The following is a 21,698-nucleotide window of genomic DNA, read 5'->3' on the forward strand; positions in this document are numbered from 1 at the left end:
CGTTTTCAACACCATTTCACTCCAAACTACTCTTCTCCCTCCCTCCAAACTCGCCATACTACTGCTGACTTTAAATCAGCTCACTGTTTGTTACTTAATCTTTTCATTTCTTGCAGGTAACCCTCCACTAAGAGTGAGACATAATGTCTAATACAGGCTTTCATGCATTCCATTCTCACATCCCGTCTATTGCTAAAACCAATCCATGATCACCTTCCTGTCTCTGTGCAGAGACAAGATTAAAGCTGAAAAATAACATAGTAATATCCTTAATGAAATAATTTAAAAAGCAATATGCAATATTGCAGAAGTAAAATAAGACAAATATTTTAAAACAAATAATACAGATTTTTAGGCTGAGGGTGCCAGGTTAAAAATTAATGAAGCTAATGAATTTTACATATCATATATATATAGTCCAGTTGGAACACATACCCGGTAAAGTGGCACTGCTAAAACTAATATGCCCTAAATAATGATGTTCCTTCCTTAATTAAATATCCTTGATCTTATTAGAAATTACAACTTTGAGAAATAAGCTGTTATTATCAAATGATGGTAGTATTTTGATTTTTAAAAATTATTACAGAGGATTGAGTATCCTTTCAACATAACAAGGTCATCTGAGCTCAGCCTGGCACTTCTTTAATGGTTAATTCTTTGTTAGGGAATAACTCATACCAACTGCATGAGATAACTATAGGCAAGTTACAAGGTTTGTACTCTGAATCACATCTCTGGATGGAGTTTTATTTCTCTGTATCCTAGTTACAGAGAGGGCTTGGCCTTCCAACTGTGATTCTCTCAGCAATACCTGAGAAGACTCACATATGTGAAACTCCTTCTAATATCAATTTAAGCTGCATGTTCATTAATTTGAAAGATGCCATAGTATTTAAAACTAGCAGACAAAAAGATACAAAAATCTTTAACAGAGGCAAATTTGCAATGTTTCTACTAAATTTAATGGGTTTTGTGTTTGTGAAAATTTAGGATGTGTGAAAATTTTGGATGTGTAAAAATTACTGCCAGGATAGATCTCATATATTTGCATATTGCAAGTAAAATAGAAAGGAAGAAAAATAAAATTCTGACTTCTGGTTGATGATAAAACATATTTTTTTCAAATATGTTCTTAACATTCCTTTTTCAATACAACTTTCTATAAAGACATTTAGAGGAAAGGAGTAAACACAATTTCAAGCAACAATAGCCAGGTGTAACTTAGGAGGAGGCAGAATGGTAAGGTCATTATGTGCATCAGTAAGAACATGATTAAAACAAACCTGGAGGCAAAGGAATTAGTTTCTTGTTCATTTTATTGCATTTACATGTTTTAGTTTCTTTTCCATTCTTCCCCAGTTGGTGGATTTCCTATTTTTTATTAATGTATTGTAGAATATGATACTTGTAGAATTGTGGTGCTAATAACAGATAAATGAGTTTATTCATAGCAGGCCAAATATTTAATAGCCATCTTTATTGCCATGCAATGTGGAAACCTGCCAGGGGTTGACTGAGAAAACAAGAAGTACTATTAATTAATGACATCTTCATACCTGAGGATTTCAGTTCTCAATCAACACCTTTCAATAGAACTTGCCACTGTTTTGATTTATTTTTCTAGACATTAGGAGGAATGAGGTTGGAAAAATACTGCAGCAGTACTACATTTCAGTCCTACCCCATAAATGTATACATAGCCTAGAGCAGTGGCTGAAAACCTGGCTAAATCTGTCTTAGACCATTGAGATAAGTTCCATTCTCATCCCTATGAAATATTTTATTCTTAATTTCAGAACTGCCACTCTGAAGTGAAACAATATAAATCAAATTTATGCTTTTATGCTAAACCATTCTTGAAGAACTTTAGAGTATCCCTACATGATGCTGCAAAGCTCCAATTAAAATAACAATAATAATAACAATAATAATAAGTGTGTCTTGAGGAGAATGCATGCCTGAAAGCATCAGGACAGACAACTTCGCTAGCAATGTATGGCAGGGCAGAAGAGAATGCACTCGGCATCAGGCACAGTTACCCAAAAAAATCCTCTGTTGGGAAAGGCTAATGAAGAAGTATCCATTTCTCTTTGTCCAGGCACATATATTGCAATCCAGTTTTCTGCTCTTTTATTGACAATTTATCTTTAAACGCTTGTAGGATTAGTACTAGTTATGCCTAGTGCTTCCCTCATGTGCAGGGAGCCAGGTAGTTTACAGGCAGCTAACTAATTAGCTCAAACTAATTGAGTTTCCCGGTATATCTGTAAGTGCTATGATCAGTGACTCACTCTTTCTGTTAACAGTAACAAACAGTGTTTCATCTTTGTGTTATCACTGCTGCTTAACAATTAACTTAAATGCAATCCCTGTACCTTAATCCAAATATTTTACATGAGAAAAATCCCAAACATTTATTTAAATGTTCTTTTATGAGAAACTAGCATATGTCTTATGACTTCTGCAGTCCAGTATTACTTGAAGGCCTCTTGGGGAATTTCAAAGCAAAGGTGCAGCTAAAGGTTGTGTAGATCCATTTCACTGTGCTGTGTAGTTATTGCTGGCTTAAACATTTAAGCTGCCTGGCAAGAGGGCTCTGTCTGTGATGAGCTGCTCACATTCAGAATCCAGCCATGATGGATGGATTTAACAAGCCAAGTCAGGGCTAACACATTTGTTCCAAAGTCATTATCAATGTCATTAAAAGTGCCATGTATTTTTACAATAGAACATAGTCTAAAACCAGCAGGATGTTCTCATATCTCTCTCAGTCATTTGTTCAATTTCAAAACCACAAGAAAAAAAACAGATTACCTACATATAAGGCACAGTGGTTTAGAAGAATAAAATACTCCTCATTCTGTGACTTTCATTTGCTTAATTCCCTATTTTTAGAATCATAGAATTGGTAAGGTTAGAAAAGACATTAAAGATCATCAGGTTCCAACCTCCCTGCTATGAGCAGGGACACCTCACACTAGACCAGGCTGCACAAGCCTCATCCAACCTGGCCTTAAACACCTCCAGGGATGGGGCATCAACAACCTCCTTAGGCAACCTTTTCCAGTGCCTTACTACCCTCATGGTGAAGAATTTCTTCCTGAATGTCTAACCTAAATCTCCCCTCTTTCAGTTTAAAACCATTACCTCTTGGCCTATCACTACCCTCTCTTGATTTTCATATACAATTGACTATATGTGTGTAAATATATACAAATAAATGTTTTCTTTTTTCTTGGCAAGTCTTAAAATGTTCATCTGATTACAAGATTTTAAGAGATTAATGGGTTTTAACTTTCTAATTTCATGTTTGTCTTTTCTCTTTTTAGGTCCTTGGGTCAACACATTACTTGAATTTGTATCATGCAACTTCTGTTTTGTTTTTATCATTTTGCAAACTAATAAACTTCCATACCACAAACCTGTCTAATGGTCCCATCACCTACAAAAATGTGTTGTGTTGTTTTTTTTTTTCCTATATGCAGTTGAGAAAAATAAAGTAAGTAAGCAGGGATTTAGTGGTTACTTTCAATTCTTAAAGATAGGTATTGTAAACTGTCAGATTTTGTTTCTAGTAATCTTGAGTAAAATAAATAAAAATCAGTATTCCAGTTTCTCCATTTGGGAAGCTCCAACATCATTACAGTGGCATGCAGGAGTACTTGCAACATATAGGTGGATGCTTCTTTATGTTTCCAGGTGTTTGTAAAGCTTTAGGTTATTTTCACATAGACACTGTTATTTTAAACTCTTGAAAGAATTTTTCCAAATGTAATTGTTGACCAGTCAACAATGGTCATGAGGGAATGAATCCTTCTGAAGGTAGGTTTAAAGTGAGTAGTTTCTTATTCAGCTTTTATTCCATTCCTTTATAGAAGTGTATCCATTTTGGCAATTTTACTGCTTCTCAGTTTTGCTTCTCTTTTTAATTCATTGATGTAAATACCAACCAAGCCAGACTTCTCAGTTTAGCATGGTATCTTACTTGTTTAAAATATATTTTAATATGATTTTACTGTCGTAGCAAATACCGTAGAACTTCTAGGTTACAAGAATAGTGAAGTAACCTTTGGCATTTTAAACACGTTTTCATTGTAAATATACTTACTAATTCCCCTACTTCACAAGAGTATTCTAATCTCATTTCTTCAGTGAGGACTTTGATCAGAAAACTGACTCTTAGAGCACTTGAGCACTAGAATGTGATTTTATCTGGCAACCTCTGTAGCAGATGAAGTAAAGGTTCTGTAAATGGTAGAAGTGACTTGTCACGTTACAGAAATAACCTACTATAACCTGCTGTCCGTACAAGCTATCTACTTACACACCTTGTCTGTATAGTCTTATAAAACACAGGGATATTGCCTTAACAACCAACTCTATAATCCCTTAATTATGAGTCTGAATACTGTTAACTGCCTAAAGCAATTAATATGGAAATACTGACATTTCTTCTGCTGTAGTCAGAAGAGAGCTGAGGAAAATGGATTTTTCTGGATTTTTCTGAGTCTTACCTTAGAGAGGCAGAACAGTCACCTTAACCAGATGCTGCAGCTCCTGAAGTCAGTGGGGAGATTGTAGTGGGATGATGGTTCAGGCCCAGGTTATCACTGCCTGCTCTCCAGTCTCTTTCCCACCAATACTTCCATTGCAGATTTTCAGTGCAGAATGAAGTAAAACATTGCTACTCAGAGCCTTCAGGGTGCTTTAAACACCAACTATTCCTATGCTGTTCAAAGTAGTTCTGTGTTTCTGAAATGCTTGATCCCTTAGAACTGCTGAAACATGAGAATGCCACAGACAGTGATTAAAATTTGGCAGTCAAGTCTCTCAATATAGGAATCTGGCACAGGTCAAGTAACATTGCCCATTTAACTGTATATCAATTGTATTCCTACCTATTATACTCAAATGGCAATTTTGAAGCAGAAAAAGTAAAAAAAAAAATTAAAAATCTATTTAGTGCATGCAAAAAGGATAATCAGAAAACTATTAGCAGATAGCTAATTGAAATAGTCCTTAATAAAACAGAAAAGGGCAAGCTGAATTACTGTTTTTCAGCCAAGCATTGGCCAATGCATGTGAAAATGATAATCAAATTAAAAATGAATTTGTAATCTTACAAGAAATCAATATTTCAGAGTCCTCTTAAAGGTACAGTGACCAAACATGAAATTGCTAAAGGCAGATACCACTCCCTTTTGCTACTGACATGAGGGCTAAGGGAGCTTGCATTTCCCAAGGAGAGATCAACAAAAATATCAACCCTCCGACCTTCTCTAAAGGGAAGTCTTTCTCTGTACTCGAAACTTCGTGTGAGTTGAGTAAGACCAGTTAATTTACATCAGTGAGAAGCTTATAGGTGGCCAGGCTGATATGAGGTGCATCATTCTGCTTCTCTCAGGCAGAATTAGCTGCATTGAGGGGAAAATGGCAGGGTAGTAAAAGTAGCCAGGGCTTGGCTTTGTTCTTGGTTATGTACATCTTTGTGAACCTTGAGGAACAAATGAAGAATTCTTTGGGTTTTATTTCTTCAGTTATTGCAGAAATACATAATGCTACTAACCTCCAAAAAATAAAGGGATCATGGTAAAGATCCCAAAGTGAGAGAGGGCCATGTCATAACTCTTCTGGGGAGCAAACATCCCAAATCAAACACAGAGTCTGTTGCCCTGGTCAAATGCCTCGGCTAAGCACAAAAGTCAGGAAACAGGGTTGTCCAGTTGTTACCAAAACAGAAGGTGGTCCTTGATGTCAGTGTGTGAAGCCCAGCTAAAGAAGCACCCTTGGAAGATTCTTTCATAATGAACACAGACAAGATTAGTAAGCTGTAGTTGTTCAACACCCTGAAATCTGCAGTTCTTTAGCTTTTCAGACCTGAATTTTGCAGATTTTATGTTATCTTCTTAGTTTTCAGAGTGTCAGGTAGAAGCAAATTGTTCTGAAAATAATGAGAGAAGATACAGTTACTTACCATTACTTTATTAGGATAGAAAATATTCCTCTTGTGACATCATGTCAGAATGATACTTATTTTCTTTAGTGATGAGAACATGATGATGAAGCCCAGCTACAAGGTGTGAAAGTCTTCCAAATAAATTGGAAGGCTTCTGAAAGTTATGCAGGGCATTACATAGTAGTGGAGCTAGAGCTGCAGCAATCAGGCTGTTCCATAAAAAATTACTCTAGTCAAAAAGTTTCAGCAGGGATGTTAAGGAAAAAAGGTCAAGAGAAATAAGAATTTTTAGGACTGGAGATGAAGAGATGGGGTTCACTCCCAGTGCACTGAGGTTCACTGGATTCATTAGAGAAGAAGTTCTGTTGGTTTCACTGGACACTGAACCTGACTTCTGGAGAGTTCATGCAAGCAGCAGAGTGACAGCCATCAGCCACTGCCTCTTCTGGCTTCACTTAACAGCTAAAAGACAAACTTAGTAATTATGTGCTGTGAGACATTTGTTGTGACACGTTAGGTTAATGATCCTCATCTCTTAATTCTCTTAATCCTCATCTTACTTGTGCCCTAGTTAAAAATGAAAGACCTCAATGACAAATTCAGCATTTAATGTATTTATTTGTACACAACAGTCCTGCATCCAGGGATTTTGTGGCAATTCAGGCACAAAAAAATATGCAAATTTGAATCCAGCTACTTGCTGTACCAGTACATCTGGTACTTATATCAGCAGAGCTGCCCATAAGGAGTCTTACCCTGCATTATGGACTAAATTCATAATTACATACTTTTTCCTTTGTTAGGTGTTTTCTTCAGCCAGCATGTATACAAATGTATACATATACATTGTAAATCTGTAACTTTCATACACAGAAGAATATTTGTCAGAGGACTTGAAAAATTTGTCTATTGCCAGTAGGAAATGTCAGGGCTTATTAACCTCATGAATGAAACAAAATGCCAGGACCTCTTCATGTATGCACTTCTGAGCCTGCTTTTTAATGCAAACCCACTAGAAAAATGTCTCATGACATTTTGACTTTTCCCAAACAATAATTTCTTATTCTTGGTCAATCAGGAAGGTTTTACTCACTAAAAAGGAAAAGAAAGAAAAAAAAATAAAAAAGATCCAGCTAATTAGATACATAAAATACAGTTGTTGAAATGGCAGTTGATTTCTTCTGATAAGTCAAGCCTATGTATTTCACTCCCTCAGCCTGTGTGCAGCACTCTTTTACAAAGATTTAATATAGAAATGCACCCAGGAAATTGCCTCTTAATTTAGTGTTTACACATCTTTGCCAACAGCAGTTTAATTTTAGATATAAAACTCTCTTCACTACAATATTGTCTCACCTTGTCCATGTAATGCAACAAAAAAAACATCTGGGGAGTTCAGTGAACATCTTTGTGAGAGGGTAGGTGGTGCCAGAGAGTTAGAGCTGTGCTTTTTATTGCTGACAGCAGTTTTTAATTCCATACCATTGTTTAACCTTCAAGATGGTTACTCTGGGGGTATATTTGAGTGCAGCATCTTATTTTGTGCTCTCTGTGCATTCCCTAGAGCTGAATGATAGTATTGTAGACAAATGTGTATGCTGACATGAAATATTATGAGATCAAGAATATCTAAATCTTCAGTGGTTTTACTTTTAGAGGTTTCATAAAATAATTGCCTGTGTTTTTTCTAGCCTTCTGCAGTAAAAATCTGATCTGCAAGTCAAACTGAGTGAACTTTTATAAATAACAGCTTTCTGATGAACCAGTTTAAGTGTATTTTGTGTTCTATATCAAAATTATATATATATATGTGTGTGCATATAGAATGGTAGAATCTTAGAATAATTTGGGCTGGAAGGGACCTTTAAGGGTCATCTGGTCCAACCCCCTATGCCGTGAACAGGAACATCTCCACCCAGACCAGGTTGCTCAGAGCCCCATCCAACCTGACCTTGAATGTTTCCAGAGATGTGGCATCTACCACCCCTTTGGACAACCTGTTCCAGTGATCCACCACCCTCATAATACAAAATTTCTTCCTTAAATGTAGTCTGAAGAACAATATATATCGGGTTCATATATAAACCAAATATTTTAAATGCAAAGACTTTTTTTTTCCCTTTTTTTCTCTAATTTCAAATGTCTGGATCTTCTTTGATTCATCCATAGTTTTTAACTCCTTAGGATTGATTTTTATCAAAGCCTCATGGAGACATGGTCTTGGCAAAATGAGTTGCATAACTTTTTACTGCTCATCTCAACATCACTTGTGTAGGTGAGTCTTGCAGCAGTAACAGGTTAGACAAAGTGCAACCAACAGAAGGGGTCGGTCACCCTTGGGTTTGTGGCAAGTGTTGTGCTTCGGGAAGGACTCAGCAGCCTTCTAGCTTTATTACTTTCAGATTGCAAGGGCCTAACCACCTCTGTGATCAGTCACTGTCCATCTCCACTGGAGAGAGAGTGAGTGATAAGAATTGACCCCTTATGAAAACTGGTGATACATGCACAGACATCATCTTCATATGCCCTCAAGTTCTTTTAAGTTACTTTGCTTCTAATGAGATGATGCCAGAAGACCTTTATGTATTGACTATATATGTATAAACGCGTATACGAACCTATATGCCAAATGCTTAATACATATATGGTTATTTTGCTTAAAACTTGCTGCAATTTCAGGCTATTTCAGTACTTATTTCTCTTGTAGTAACCTCTTTCTAAAATATGATCTGCCTAACAGATAGCATCATGATCTCATGTTGCCATGCTGGGAGAAGGATGCTCTGTGGAGCTGTAGGTTCATCCCATCAGTAGATGATCCTGCATTAATGCCTCAAGCACTAATGCTAAGAAATCTGTTCTGAGTTCCCTTAACTAATAAGTGACTCTCACTCCTTATTAGCGTAACAAGTAACAGCAAGAGCTTTGTAAACAGAGATCACTAGGCTTTGTTTTTCTAATCTGTCCTTATCCTTGATTACACAAGAAACAGGAGGACATGACCAGAGTAAAACATCTCAAGTTCGCAATGAAGTGTGAGGGCATGAAGCCGTGGTGCAGCATTTGGGGTTACATGCAGCATGCAAAACCCCAGGTTCCTCACAGCACTCAGCTATTCTCTTTTGGCTACTCTAGGACTGGAGAGATTAAGACTGTAGCCCTTGTATTATACTGTTAGCAGTGCATATTATGTATCAGAAAAAAATAAAAGGAGACTGCACAACTGTGCTAGTCTAAATAGGGATTTGCTGCATCCTTTGTGGTGTTTGTTGTGTTTCCAGATCACCACAGTCTGGCCTTGTAGTAAAGGAGACTGCAGCACTTAGTCTTGTTCTGCATCCCATCCAACACAGATGCTTCATATGAGCAGTGTATTAAAGAGAATTTTCCAGAATCACCAGTACTCTAAGCTCGATTGTTATTTTGTACACTGGTCATGAGCAGCCACTGGGACTGTGGGAGGGAGGTGGGAACTGCTCATCACATGGAAGGTGAGGAACTACTTATAATCTGGCAGAAGACTTTTCCCCTAAAGGCCATAGAACTGGGCACTCCTGATCCTCAGGGCAAATCCAAATATCCTGATCTCATTTGCTCAAGTTTTATGCTACCACAGTTCCATTGATTTCAGTGAGTTCACTGCTGATTAGTATGGGATTAGAACTTGACCCTAAATATCAAACCCAAAATACGTGAAATGAAGCCTCTTACCAAGTTGGATTTTTTTTTTTTTTCATTTAGATCCTTCTGGTTTGCAAATATTCTGCCAGTTAAAATGAGGCACTTGAAGGAAAATGTTTTCATGCATGCAGATGGAGGCAACAAAATTAACTATAGAAATTTGCCTTGTGCAATATGGGAAAGGGATACTAAATATTGACAGAGATGAGTTATCTTCAGTAACTTACCATCAGCCAGCTAGCGTTAAGAGCAAAACAGGCACTCCCTGTGGCATGCCACTGCCTTGCCACTGCCTCCCCTCAAACCTGGTGTCCAGAAAACCATAGCAGCAGAGAGCTCCTGCTGATTTGTTCCTATTTGCCAAAGTATAACATAATGTTTGTCCATCAGCAGCAGCTGTCCAGGACAGTTTGGGAACTGTCTTTGATGATGTGAGCTGTAAGATAACAGGGAAATCCTGCAGGAACATGTAACAGTAGCTAATAACCCGGTCTGCAAAAGAAGGGGTGCATCTTGCAGGCAGTTGCCTTGCAAACTTGCAAGATTTTGTGCATCCAAAGGGCAGCCAGTGGGTAAAACGTCTTTCCCTGGTTATCCCTGCACTGCTGCTGTGATAAACTCTGCTCTAGCAAGAATGTGCCTGGTGTTCCTCAGCACCTTGCTGAAATACAGTCAGCTTCTGTTACTCAATACCTGTTAAAAACAGTCTTAAAAGACATTGTGCTTTCAGACAGGTTTATTTGTAACAGAATAACATTTGCACTTGTTACTGATATAGTGCCTGCATAAACAGAAGCAGATGCAGTAATGATCCTTCCAGGCTGCTTTATCTGAGGAGTTTTGCTTCAGAGTATCCATATTATTTTTGGAATTTTTTTCTAGATGTTCACTGCAGAACAGACGAAAAAAAAAACACAACTGATTCTTCCCTTAGCCAAGGCATGTGAAACACTTGGAACAAATAGAAAACCTTAGAACTGAGGGTGGGAGGAAGAACACTCCAGTAACAGGAGGTTACTGGTATTCCAGTGTAAAACTCACTGGCCTTTCACACTGCTCTGCTGGCAGTGTTGAACCAGGACACAATGGAGTGAGTGTCTGCCTTTTTAAAAAAATTCAGCTTAGCAGAATGGGGCTATGTGTAACTATACAGAAAATAATCCACATTAGACCAAGACATTGCATCTTCAGGAGGGAGCAAAGAGCTAGTATGTGCTGTAAATTAACAGTGTCAAGAAAACAGACAGCTGTCTTGTATTAAGCTTTTTTTTTCTTTTTTTTTTTTTCTGGAAATATACATTTGTTCCTAAAAACAGCAACATATGAAGCAAATGACTGAGCCTCATTCATTTAGAAGCAAGGAAATGGAAAGGGGTACAAAAAACATCCTTGTGCAACTCCTATGTCGTGGACAGGATAGTTGCCATCTCCTTCAGTCAAGGTCACTCCCGATGCAAAAGTTTGCTCTCTTTTAGTACTTTCATTGGCCACTGGAAGGAAATTCCTAGAAACATGGAATGGTTTGGGTCAGAAAGGACCTTAAAGATCAGGGGGATATGGCTCGATGATCTTCAAACATCCTTTCCAAGCCCTATGATTCTATGATCATTTGGGGAATGGAAGAGTCATCAATTGGAGAAAACTGCTTTCCTATCAGCTGTTAAGTGATTTTATCTGCCGGGGGATGCCCCACGTGAAGAGCCCACATAAATATGTCACTGGAAAAGAACAAGATTGTCAGCTTGGGTTGATGTCCATTGCTTGGAGACCATAATTGCCAGTGAAGTCCTTGTGGCCAAGGAGCTGCAAGCCAAGTTCAGAGAGTCTCTGGGTCAAATGGCTCCTTCAGGTGTAGCAGATGATGTCTTAGGATCTGAATTTGTTTTCACTGGTGCTACTGTCTTTTAGGTAAACCAACACAGTTGATTTGCACCTTTGCATCTGAAGAGGCTGTACTGTTTTTCTTAACCATATGTTACGATGACTGGTAAATAACAGCTTTGCCCTCTCACAGAGGGGATCAGAATGACTCCCGTGTGCAGCTGACCTCAGCAGACGGCTCAAAGATGTGATCTGCTTTTTCAGTCAATAAAAAACTGTCAGGGTAGTTATGTACCTTCAAAACTAGAATGTGCTTTCAAATGGCTCTTGAAATACTTACCAAGTGTAATTATTATTTAAACACAGCACCCACAGAAATTACATTACTCAAATACACGGAGGAAGTGTTTTATTCCAGCAGTTGTTCTTTAAGGACGAAAATAACATTTTTTTCTTTAGGTGGTGGTAAAACTTGGTTTTAAAACTGCGTTAGTGGAAATACAATGTGTCTTGTTTCCATGCCTGTTATGCTTGCTTTTCAAAAGAACTCTTTGTTTTTCCCCTGTTTTTCTGCAGCTGTTAAGATCATGGATGAACCAGAATCATCAGGCGATGACATTTTAGTTACAGACAGCATTTACAAAACATTGCCTTTCTTTATTGGTTCAAGTCACCTCTCCACCGTGCAGCCCGAAGTTATCCTTACAGATGCAGCACCACCAGCCCCACTCCCTGCAGCAACCAGCCCACCCGACAGCCAGCCCGAGATCATCCAAGAGTCCCTTGAAGTACCAGACTCCTTGGTGCCAGCATCTGAGAGCCTTCCTCCTGAGGGCACTGGGGCAGGAGTGCAGGATATTGCTGCTGAGTTAGATGACATCGATGTGATGAGCACAGCAGCACTTGACGAAGTGGAGCATGGCAGTGGTTATATCTCAGTGCTGACCACCGAGCCTGCAAAAGCCACCCCAGTTCCCACGCTGAAGTATGTAACTACCAGCTCCATGACAACTGCAGCCAAAGGCAAAGAGTTAGTGGTTTTCTTCAGCCTGAGGGTCACCAACATGCATTTTTCTGATGACCTCTTCAATAGGAGTTCGCCAGAATACAAAGCTCTAGAACAACAGTTCATGCAATTGGTGGGTGAGAATCAACTTGAACAACATATACAGTAGTTGGGCACAGTTTAAAGAACTACACTGAAGAGCACAGTATTTTAACAATATCAGACCCTGCTATAAATCAGGCTGATAAGCTGTATTTTTAAAGTACCCATAAGCCTGGAATGCTGTCAGGGCATGAGGATTTTTATTAAGTAACTGATGAAAGTTTTCAGTTGTTCAAGAGACTCCAGGTATATGCTTGGCATGTAATTTGTTTGGCTTTTTCCTAGATTCACGTCAGCAGTGTAGCAGTGCTGATTACATCTAAGGCTTGTGTCTACATGCTGGATTTAAAAATAGGCCTTTGAAAATACATCATAGCTTAGCAGGGGGAATGTGATTAGGTATGGATTTTCTCTATGGGTACAATAGGGCAGCAGGGCAGCTCAGTAACATGCCTATTATATTATGCTCTAAACTACTTGGATTGAATGTTTGAAAATAATTAAAGCTGGCTTTTGAGTGAGGTGAATTTTTTTTCTTCCAGATGAATAAACCCCCCAATTGCTGTGCATTTCATTACAGAGGAAATTGCTGCCCATCAATCTCAATACATTATTGAGAAAGATGTAAAAGTCCAGAAGAAGATAGTGCTAAATAGAAAAGTTAATTTGGTGGTGAAGTTTAGCAATTGTATTGAATTCAGAGAAATAAGTGTGAGATGTGTGTACTTGATAATGAAAAGTGACTGTAAGAGAATTAATAGCAGGTAGACATTGACAGCAAGTTAAAATAAAGGCAACTTTCTCTTTGCAGCTACTTCCATACCTTCAGTCCAACCTTACGGGCTTCAAGCACCTGGAAATACTTAACTTCAGGAATGGAAGTCTGATAGTGAATAGCAAAATGAAATTTGCCAGGACAGTGCCATACAATATCACAGAAGCAGTACACTGTGTTTTGGAAGAATTCTGTGATGCTGCAGCCCAACACCTCAATTTGGAGATTGACAGCTACTCCCTGGATATTGAGCCAGGTAAGATTGCATTAACAATCTATGTGCAAAATCAAAACCAAGCAAATAATCTTTTCCAGATTGTTACAGCTTCAGAAGTATTACTGGTTTGGAATTAACTATATTAGCAATAAAGTCCCAGTGATCAGGAGTAATGAGAAAATCCAAGATGTAGCAAATTACCTGCAGACATCTGGGTGGGGGTGTTGGTTTCTGTGTGTACACCAGCTGCTCTTCCGAGCCAAATATAAGAAACTAAAAATGCTCTAGAATAAGGCCTGGGTGAAGACAGGTACAAATAATGTTTATGTGCAGTTTACAGGAGTGATTTATGCAAATATTGCAACTTCATATGTAAACATAATTTCTGATTATTTTTGTAAAGTTGTAAGTAAAGCATAGTTCAGAGCATCATTGAATCTATTTTTAAAGGGCCACAGAGGTAAAGACTGAAGGAGATAATTTCTAGGTATAATTGAATTCTACAGATAATCACTGACCTGAGCATTACTATATGTAGCCCTCCATAGATTTTTAATTCCAGAATCCCTCCTGATTTAATGCCTTTCACATAAGTCTGTAATCTTTGTTAAAACAGTAAAAGTCAGTAACAACATATCTGGACACTGCTGTATTGTTGGAAGCTTAAAGTTTTCAAAAACCACATTGGTTTATAAAATCAAAACCTGGATCTATTTTCAGGTTCTGGTAATTATTTCAGGGCTGAATTTAATTTCCTTGGCATGGAGCAGAACAATGCCAATGCCTTAGCATGCAGATGTCTTTAGCACTTTTGGTTAAGCTGCCTTCTTACATACACATATCTGACAGTTCCAGAACAAAACAAAACAAAACAACAACCACACCAAAAAAAACCCCAAAACTTTTACAATTCATGGAGGAGGTTTCTAATGTGTTTTCATTTTCTGTAACCTCGTGGCCACTAAGAGCATAAGTCGTGTGTGGTAAAGAAAGTTAACAAAATCACAGCATTTAAACTTCAAACACTGCTGTGGTAAAATGGTGTTTTGCTTAATAAAGTAACAAATGAGTTCTCTAGAAAGAGTGAACTTTGGGCTCCCTCACATTCTCTGCTTCAGTAGTAAACTTCCATTAAATAAAAATTAAAATGAACAAGTCACTAAAATGCAAACACAGAAAATACTCAAAATATTTCATCTTCATCTGTATCAGTTGCTTTACTGATGTGATATTTCAGTATTAATTCAAGAAAGGCATATTATGAGTTTGCTGAGAGGGCTGTTCTTTCAAGGCTTATGAGCAGTAGTAAAATGTAAACACAGAAGAAACTATATTTAGAAAGCCAGTATATACATAGAAACATAGAGTGGTTTGGGTTGGAAGGGACCTTAAAGACCATCTGGTTCCAAGCCCCCCGCATGAGCAGGGACACCTCCCACTAGACCAGGTTGCTCAAAGCCCCATCCAGCCTGGCCTTGAACACTTCCAAGGATGCAGCAGCCACGACTTCTCTGGACAGTTGCAGTGTCTCACCACCCTCACAGGATATTATTTCTTCCTGACATCTAACCTAAATATCCCCTTTTCCAGTTTAAAGCCATTCCCCCTCATCCTATCACGACATTCTCTGGTAAAAAGACCCTCTGCAGCTTTCCTGTAGCCCCTTCAGGAACTGGAAGGCCACTATAACTTCTCCCCAGAGCCTTCTCCAGGCTGGACAGCCCCATCTCTCTCAGCCTGTCTTCGTAGCAGAGGTGTTCCAGCCCTTGGATCATCTTCATGGCCCTCGTCTGGACTTGCTCCAAGAGCTCAGCCATACCTATACAGCTGTTTCAAAGCCCTATTGTCTTTTCACTTCAGAAAAAAACCCCAACAAACTAACAAACAAGCCCCAAAGACTTTAGTAAATTAAGGTAATTTAACCAAGTTCCCATGTGTTATGAAAGTAAGAGCCATCTAGTGGCAGTAACGTTACACCACACTGAAACACTGCTGAGAGCTGACAGTCCAAAGTAAGTACCAAGACTCAGCAGCTGCAAATGGGGCCGGCTGGCAGTCATAAATAATACCATGAAGAATTAAAGAGGTGGCTTTTTTAAATGCCTGCATGCTTTTTTTTGGTTGGGTTTTTTCTTTGGTCTGGGTTGGGTTTTTTTGTTTGGTTTGTTGTTTTCTTTTTGGTTTTGTTTATTGGTGATATGGGGTTTTTGTTTTGGTTTTTTGTTTTGTTGTGGTGGGTTTTTTTATAATCTAACCAAATCGAATACAGGAAAGATGACTAACTGAGGCAGGTACATAGCCCAACACTTTGTTAAGGGAAATGAAATATTACCTCAAAAAAAGATCCTCTAACCCAGCAAAATGCTCGTGCTGAGCTTTACTTGTCAAACAGAAATGCCCTGAGACCTTTTAGCTTCTGAAAACTGCAGGGCCGCTCCACAAAGCCCATAGGCAGAGCCTGCACCTCCTTTGTAGTAGCATAAACCTTTGTTTCAACTGTTATGAGGGTAAACTGTGACCATCAAAACTGGGGATAGACTTTTAGAAGACACAGAGCTATGCAGCTGTTGCTCTTATAATCAATTAGTCAATCACATAAACTCTTTCATTAACCATTTTTCCCTCAGAAGTGTTATGTTCTTGCTTGGAGTGCAATTCTGTGTGGGATAAGAAGAGAATCTGTAAGAACTAATAACCCCTTTTGATTTGCCACTTGTTTTTTGTTTCATTAAAGACTAAACTTTGTAATTCCGAATCAGTAATATCAACAACCAGAGAAAAATACCTGGAATGCTTTGTTTTGGTTTGTTTTTCATGTAAGCAAGAGCTTGCCTGACAATAGTTACCTTGCTCTGATGATTGCTGTTAGAGTTCACATGGACGTACGTTTACAGTCCAGGAACAAAGTAGATCCGAAATTAACATCCACATTGCAAATATCAAAGGGAAACTGAGCACCCTAAAGCTCACTACTCTTTAAGTAAAAAAAAAAAAAAAAAAAAAAAAATAAATCGCAGAATCACAAAATGTCAGGGGTTGGAAGAGACCTCTGGAGATCATGGAGTCCAACCCCCATGCCAGAGCAGGACCACCGAGGGCAGGTCACACAGAAGTGCATCCAGATGAGTCTTGAAAGTGTCCAGAGGAGACTTCACAACCTCTCTGGTCAGCCTGTTCCAGTGCTCTGTCACCCTCACAGTAAAGAAGTTTTTCCTAATGTTGAGGAGGAACTTCTGTGCTCTGGTTTGCATCCATTGCCCTTTGCCCTATCACAGGGCAAATGAACTAGACAAGGAATTACAGAGGGGTTAAAAGCTCTTCTGGATTAATTTCTACCAGTTAAGCATATCCTGATGTGTGCCTGAGATTCCCAGTACTGCTATAAAGAGTGTGATTCCCATCTCTCATTGAAATTAGTATTATGGAGCATCTAGGGCCATGAAGTGGCTCTGGAAGAAAATTCTCAGCCCAGATTGTACCTACAGCAGATAGCTGCAATAGCCAGTACAAATCTTCTTTTTAAACTACAGATTTTCCTTCTGGAGAAGTGTTAAGCCCACATAACTAAAAGAGACTGTTTTTTTTCTACACTCATGTATTTTTTCCTTTCTGGATTCCCACATCTTATTGAAGTGTTTGGTGGCAAGATCAGAGTTTGTATCCCTGGTCTGCTTCTCATCTTTTGCCTTCTGTGTAAGGGCTTTTCCCCATAGGATGCAGGAAACTGTCTCCACACGACAAAATTGGTGGGTGCAGTCCCTCCCCTCACCACCCCGTCAGCACACGGCTGGGCTGAGCACTGGGCTAAAGTGACTCCATTTAGGTCTTTTTTGTCATTTCTAGAATCAGAGTAGGAATGGGGTAGAGTTGTGTGACAGGTGAAGTTATCACTTTAATCTGTCTCTGATTTGAGCCTTCCAGTGAATGTGAGCAGACTCATTTCCCTGTAACCTCATAGAAGCATCACTTACTAATATTAAAAAAAAAAACCAAACCCACACACCAAAAAAACAACAATCAAGTTTTCCTGATCATAGAAGGGTTAATGTTGGAAAGGACCTTAAAGATCGTCAGGTTCTGACCTCCCTGCTACGAGCAGGGACACCTCACACTAGACCAGGCTGCACAAGCCTCATCCAACATGGCCTTAAACACCTCCAGGGAGGAGGCGTCCACAGCCTCTCTGGGCAACCTATTCCAGTGCCTTACTGCCCTCATGGTGAAGAATTTCTTCCTGGTGTCTAACCTAAATTTCCCCTCTTTCAGTTTAACACATAGCTTCCAAAAAAGCCCTGCAAGTACATATTTTCTCTAGACAGTCCCAGTATTTCCAGGTTGCAGTCCCTTTACTATTGTGCAGTGTTTAATAATCTAATTTTCTCCCCATTCATGTCCTAAATTAATTATTTAAGATTATTGCAGCCAAAACTACTTCTTACACATACACAAGGCTTTAGCACAGTATCCACATAGCACTTAGAGTAAAAAAAGGATCAAAATATTCAAATGTGAAAAACCTTCTCAGTGAGATGAAAATGAAGTCACAGTGATGGGGCAAAAAAATGTACAAGTAAAAATAAGCTTGCATGCTTGCTGTGTCATCTACAATGAGAAGGATGCGTGTCTGTTTATGCTAGGCTATAGCCTCCTATTAACATGCACAAGTAGCAGGCCAGTGAATGTGAATTGTTTTCTCTAGCTGCCACAAAGCCTGCCAAGTTACTTTGGGGTAATGCATCAGTTAATGATTTATCCATCCTTTACAGCTGATCAGGCAGACCCATGCAAATTCATGGCGTGTGACGAGCTTTCTGAATGCATAATTAACGAGGAGACAAAGGAAGCTGACTGCCTTTGTAAACCTGGTTACACAAGCCAAGACGGGTTGCCTTGTCAGAGCCTGTGTGAGCTGGAACCCCATCTTTGTGTCAACGGTGGGAAATGTGAGTTAGTTCCAGGAAGAGGAGCTGTCTGCAGGTAAATACACGGTGCTTAACATGAATTCTGTTAATGGACCCCTGACTTGGCTACTACATGAACAAGTGGGGCTGCAAATATACTTTTCAACTGCATAAACAATGCTAATAAACCAAGGCCTCAACATTCAGGTACTCGTAAGCTACACTGCAGTGCCCTTCTTCAGTATAAATAGTCTCACCATGGATAAATCAGCGAATCACAGAATCATTGTGGTTGGAAAAGACCTCTAAGATCACCAAGTCCAACTGTCCACCCACAACAAAACAAACCCAAAAAATGGAACACAAACCAACAAACCCACCACACACCACCACCCACCATGCCCACTAAAGCATGTCTTGAAGTGCCACACTGAGACATTTCCTGAATACCTCCAAGACTGGTGACTCCACCACCTCCCTGGGCAGACTGTTCCACTGCCTGACCACTCTTTCAGTAAAGAAATTTTTCCTAATGTCCAATCTGAACCTTCCCTGACACAACTTCAGGCCATTTCCTCTATTCCACTTTGATCTGTTGATACATGTAGAACATCATGATGAAGTTATTTTTTTAGAGATACCTTAGAAATTTATTATAAATTCAGCATCACTGGCAGAGATGATATACAAAGCCATGCATTCTTCTCAGATTCCCAAATACATCCTGGAAAAATGAAATAACACACATGTTTTTGCTATTGATTACACAGTAGCATTTTAAGAATATTTTTTTTTTTCTAAGTTGTATTAAAAAGGAAATCTATATTCTTATAAACACACCTATGAACACTATTCTGATTCCAGACCACCCAATAAGGCACATGAAGGCTGAGGTGCTTTCAGGGCTTTCTGAGAAAGACTTGAAGATGAGCAGCTCCACGTAATGGCAAACACATTCCATAAGGATTTTACATGAAATTATGTTAAGATGATATTGAGAATGACCACAGTACTTCCACATATTAGTTTTCTTTCAAAAGTATCAGGTTTCATCTCATTTTAAGACTAGATTGTGCAAAATATCATGTGAAACTCTAGAGCAAACTGGCACACGGCAGCTAAGCAGCCACATGTACAAGCAAGAGACAAGTTACAATTCTTGCACTTGTTTATTCTCTCTTTATGTTGACTTTACTAAGTTAGTCATACATCTTTTAGTGTATTTAGGATTAAAAAAAAAAAAAAGACTAGTGAGCAAATTATTCATATGATAATTTCACTGTAACAACATAAATGCCATAACTCATTTTCTACAGTGGGTGTCACAAAAATGATAATAGAATTCACCACAGTTCCTGCTAAATTCCTGACTTGTGGAGTCTCAGTAGGGCAGCTGCAGGATTTTTGTACCAGCAATCAGCCTGGGAGCTGAAGAGATCGTTGTCAACAAGACCAACACACCAAGTAAAATACCTTTCCATTTTAGAAAAGCTCTGACTTGATGTACAGAAATAACCAAAACACCATTTTGAATGATAAAACTATTGAAGATAGTAAATGAAACTTGTTGTCATTTATAGCAAGCTACAAACAAAAAACTTGTAGAGCCTGCAGAGAGGAAATAAGGGACTAATTTTTTCTGTAGTTAAGCGGATGTTTTGCTTGTGAATTTACTCGGAACCACACCAGTCTTTCTACTAACTGGAACCTCAGTGTTCTCATAAAATATTGCAGTCTTCTCCCCTGCTTTAGAAGGAGCCATTTGCAAAGGGAGCTATTTGCAGTAGACCTCTTATTTCAGACCATCAGCAATAAACAGCATATAGGCTTAAAAATGTGTTTAGACATTAACCCAGAACACACCTGAACTTCTAAGGTTCTAAACCATAAAGATTATTTCAGCTTCACCTGTGAAGATATGTCAGACATGTTCCAAATGCCTAAGTTCCTTACAATTTGTAGGTTGGCAAAGAATTTATCAGTGTCTTTTATTTAACACTCATTCTCATGAATCTAAGCTTATTATGTGATTCTCAATCACATTATTTCATACAGGCAAATATCCATTCATTGTTTTGGGAATAATGTGTTCAATTGCAGATTTTCCTTTGTTTTCATTTGAGGTACTCTGTATTTTCTGCCTTCAAGTTCTGTGTATTTTTCTCTTCCTGTCCCTATTTCAGATGCCCTGCACGTAGACACAAGCTTTACCGAGGACAGCGCTGTGCAAAATTTGCACCAGAACCCACACAGCCCTTCATTTTTAAACCTCTCACTCTTGGCTTACTAAGCCTTGGCTTTCTTTTCATCATTTTAATGATTAAGTTGAGAAGAAAAAGCAAAAGAAACCCTAATTTGCAGTAAGCTGCTCACAATCTTTTTCTTCACATTTCAAAAGATTTCATTTTTCTTTGGCAATATAAAATCTTACCTAAACAAAAATGTTCTGCATTGTAGAAGTTCTGCTCTCAACAGCTGCAATCCAGAAAACGCTGTAAGGATTAATCCTGCTTTTGAACATGATGAACCCATAACTAGCTTTTGTCACACGGCATGTAGTGTAAGTGCTTGTGTCAGTTCCTCAGAGATCACTGATCATGAAGCATTACAGGAACTTGAGAACACAATTCAGCCTGGAGGTAAAACGCATGGAAATGCTTTTCTTACCCCTCAAAATGTGGTCCCACCTCAAATAACAGGTCCATCTTCACATATTAACTCTACAACTGATTCAGATGTGATTCTTATCTCTTGCTTGGCAATTTCAGAACTAAAAAGACTAACTCATTTATTTGGTTTCCACTTCTGCTGTGTAGGTTTCATATTGTAGAACTGTTTTTCTTACAGCTCTTTTGCATGGCTTTGATGGTCCATCCTAGCTGAGTGCTTTTTCTGATTTACTTATATAATTAATCTATTGTCTTCCACTTCCCTTTCCTTCCTTCCTAGGTCACCAGATCAGTTTACAAAGCCAAGATTGACAAGTTAGTCTCCAAAATTCTTCATTTCCAGTATCTGCCAGACAAAACCAAGGTTTGTAACTATTTTCAAGAGCTTTAAAAACCTGTTGAGATTCCTGTTTGTCAGTGTTACGAGGAAGCCTCTTTGTACTAATTCCACACAAATAAAATCTTATTTTTCTTTGGATGCTTGATATGACAACACCACCTCTCCCTCCTTAAGTGCATTTATGCAAAGTTCCATTCTGTATACTCATTTGCTAATGTGGCAGTCAC

General features: G+C 38.6%; 1 protein-coding gene across 1 annotated transcript in view; it reads left to right on the top strand.

The window, feature by feature from the left end:
• Window positions 1-21,490, top strand: part of IMPG1 (interphotoreceptor matrix proteoglycan 1) — a 57,247-nt gene extending 35,757 nt beyond the window's left edge. The window contains exons 13-18 of the mRNA XM_051613940.1: window positions 12,038-12,600; window positions 13,381-13,600; window positions 18,328-18,538; window positions 20,646-20,822; window positions 20,920-21,101; window positions 21,412-21,490. Of these exons, the coding sequence (XP_051469900.1) occupies window positions 12,038-12,600; window positions 13,381-13,600; window positions 18,328-18,538; window positions 20,646-20,822; window positions 20,920-21,101; window positions 21,412-21,443 (1,385 nt within the window). The 3' untranslated portion in view covers window positions 21,444-21,490. The remainder of the gene's footprint in view (window positions 1-12,037; window positions 12,601-13,380; window positions 13,601-18,327; window positions 18,539-20,645; window positions 20,823-20,919; window positions 21,102-21,411) is intronic.
• Window positions 21,491-21,698: the final 208 nt, after the last annotated feature.

Source organism: Apus apus, chromosome 3, assembly GCF_020740795.1.
Source record: "Apus apus isolate bApuApu2 chromosome 3, bApuApu2.pri.cur, whole genome shotgun sequence".
Taxonomy (NCBI): Eukaryota; Metazoa; Chordata; class Aves; order Apodiformes; family Apodidae; genus Apus; species Apus apus.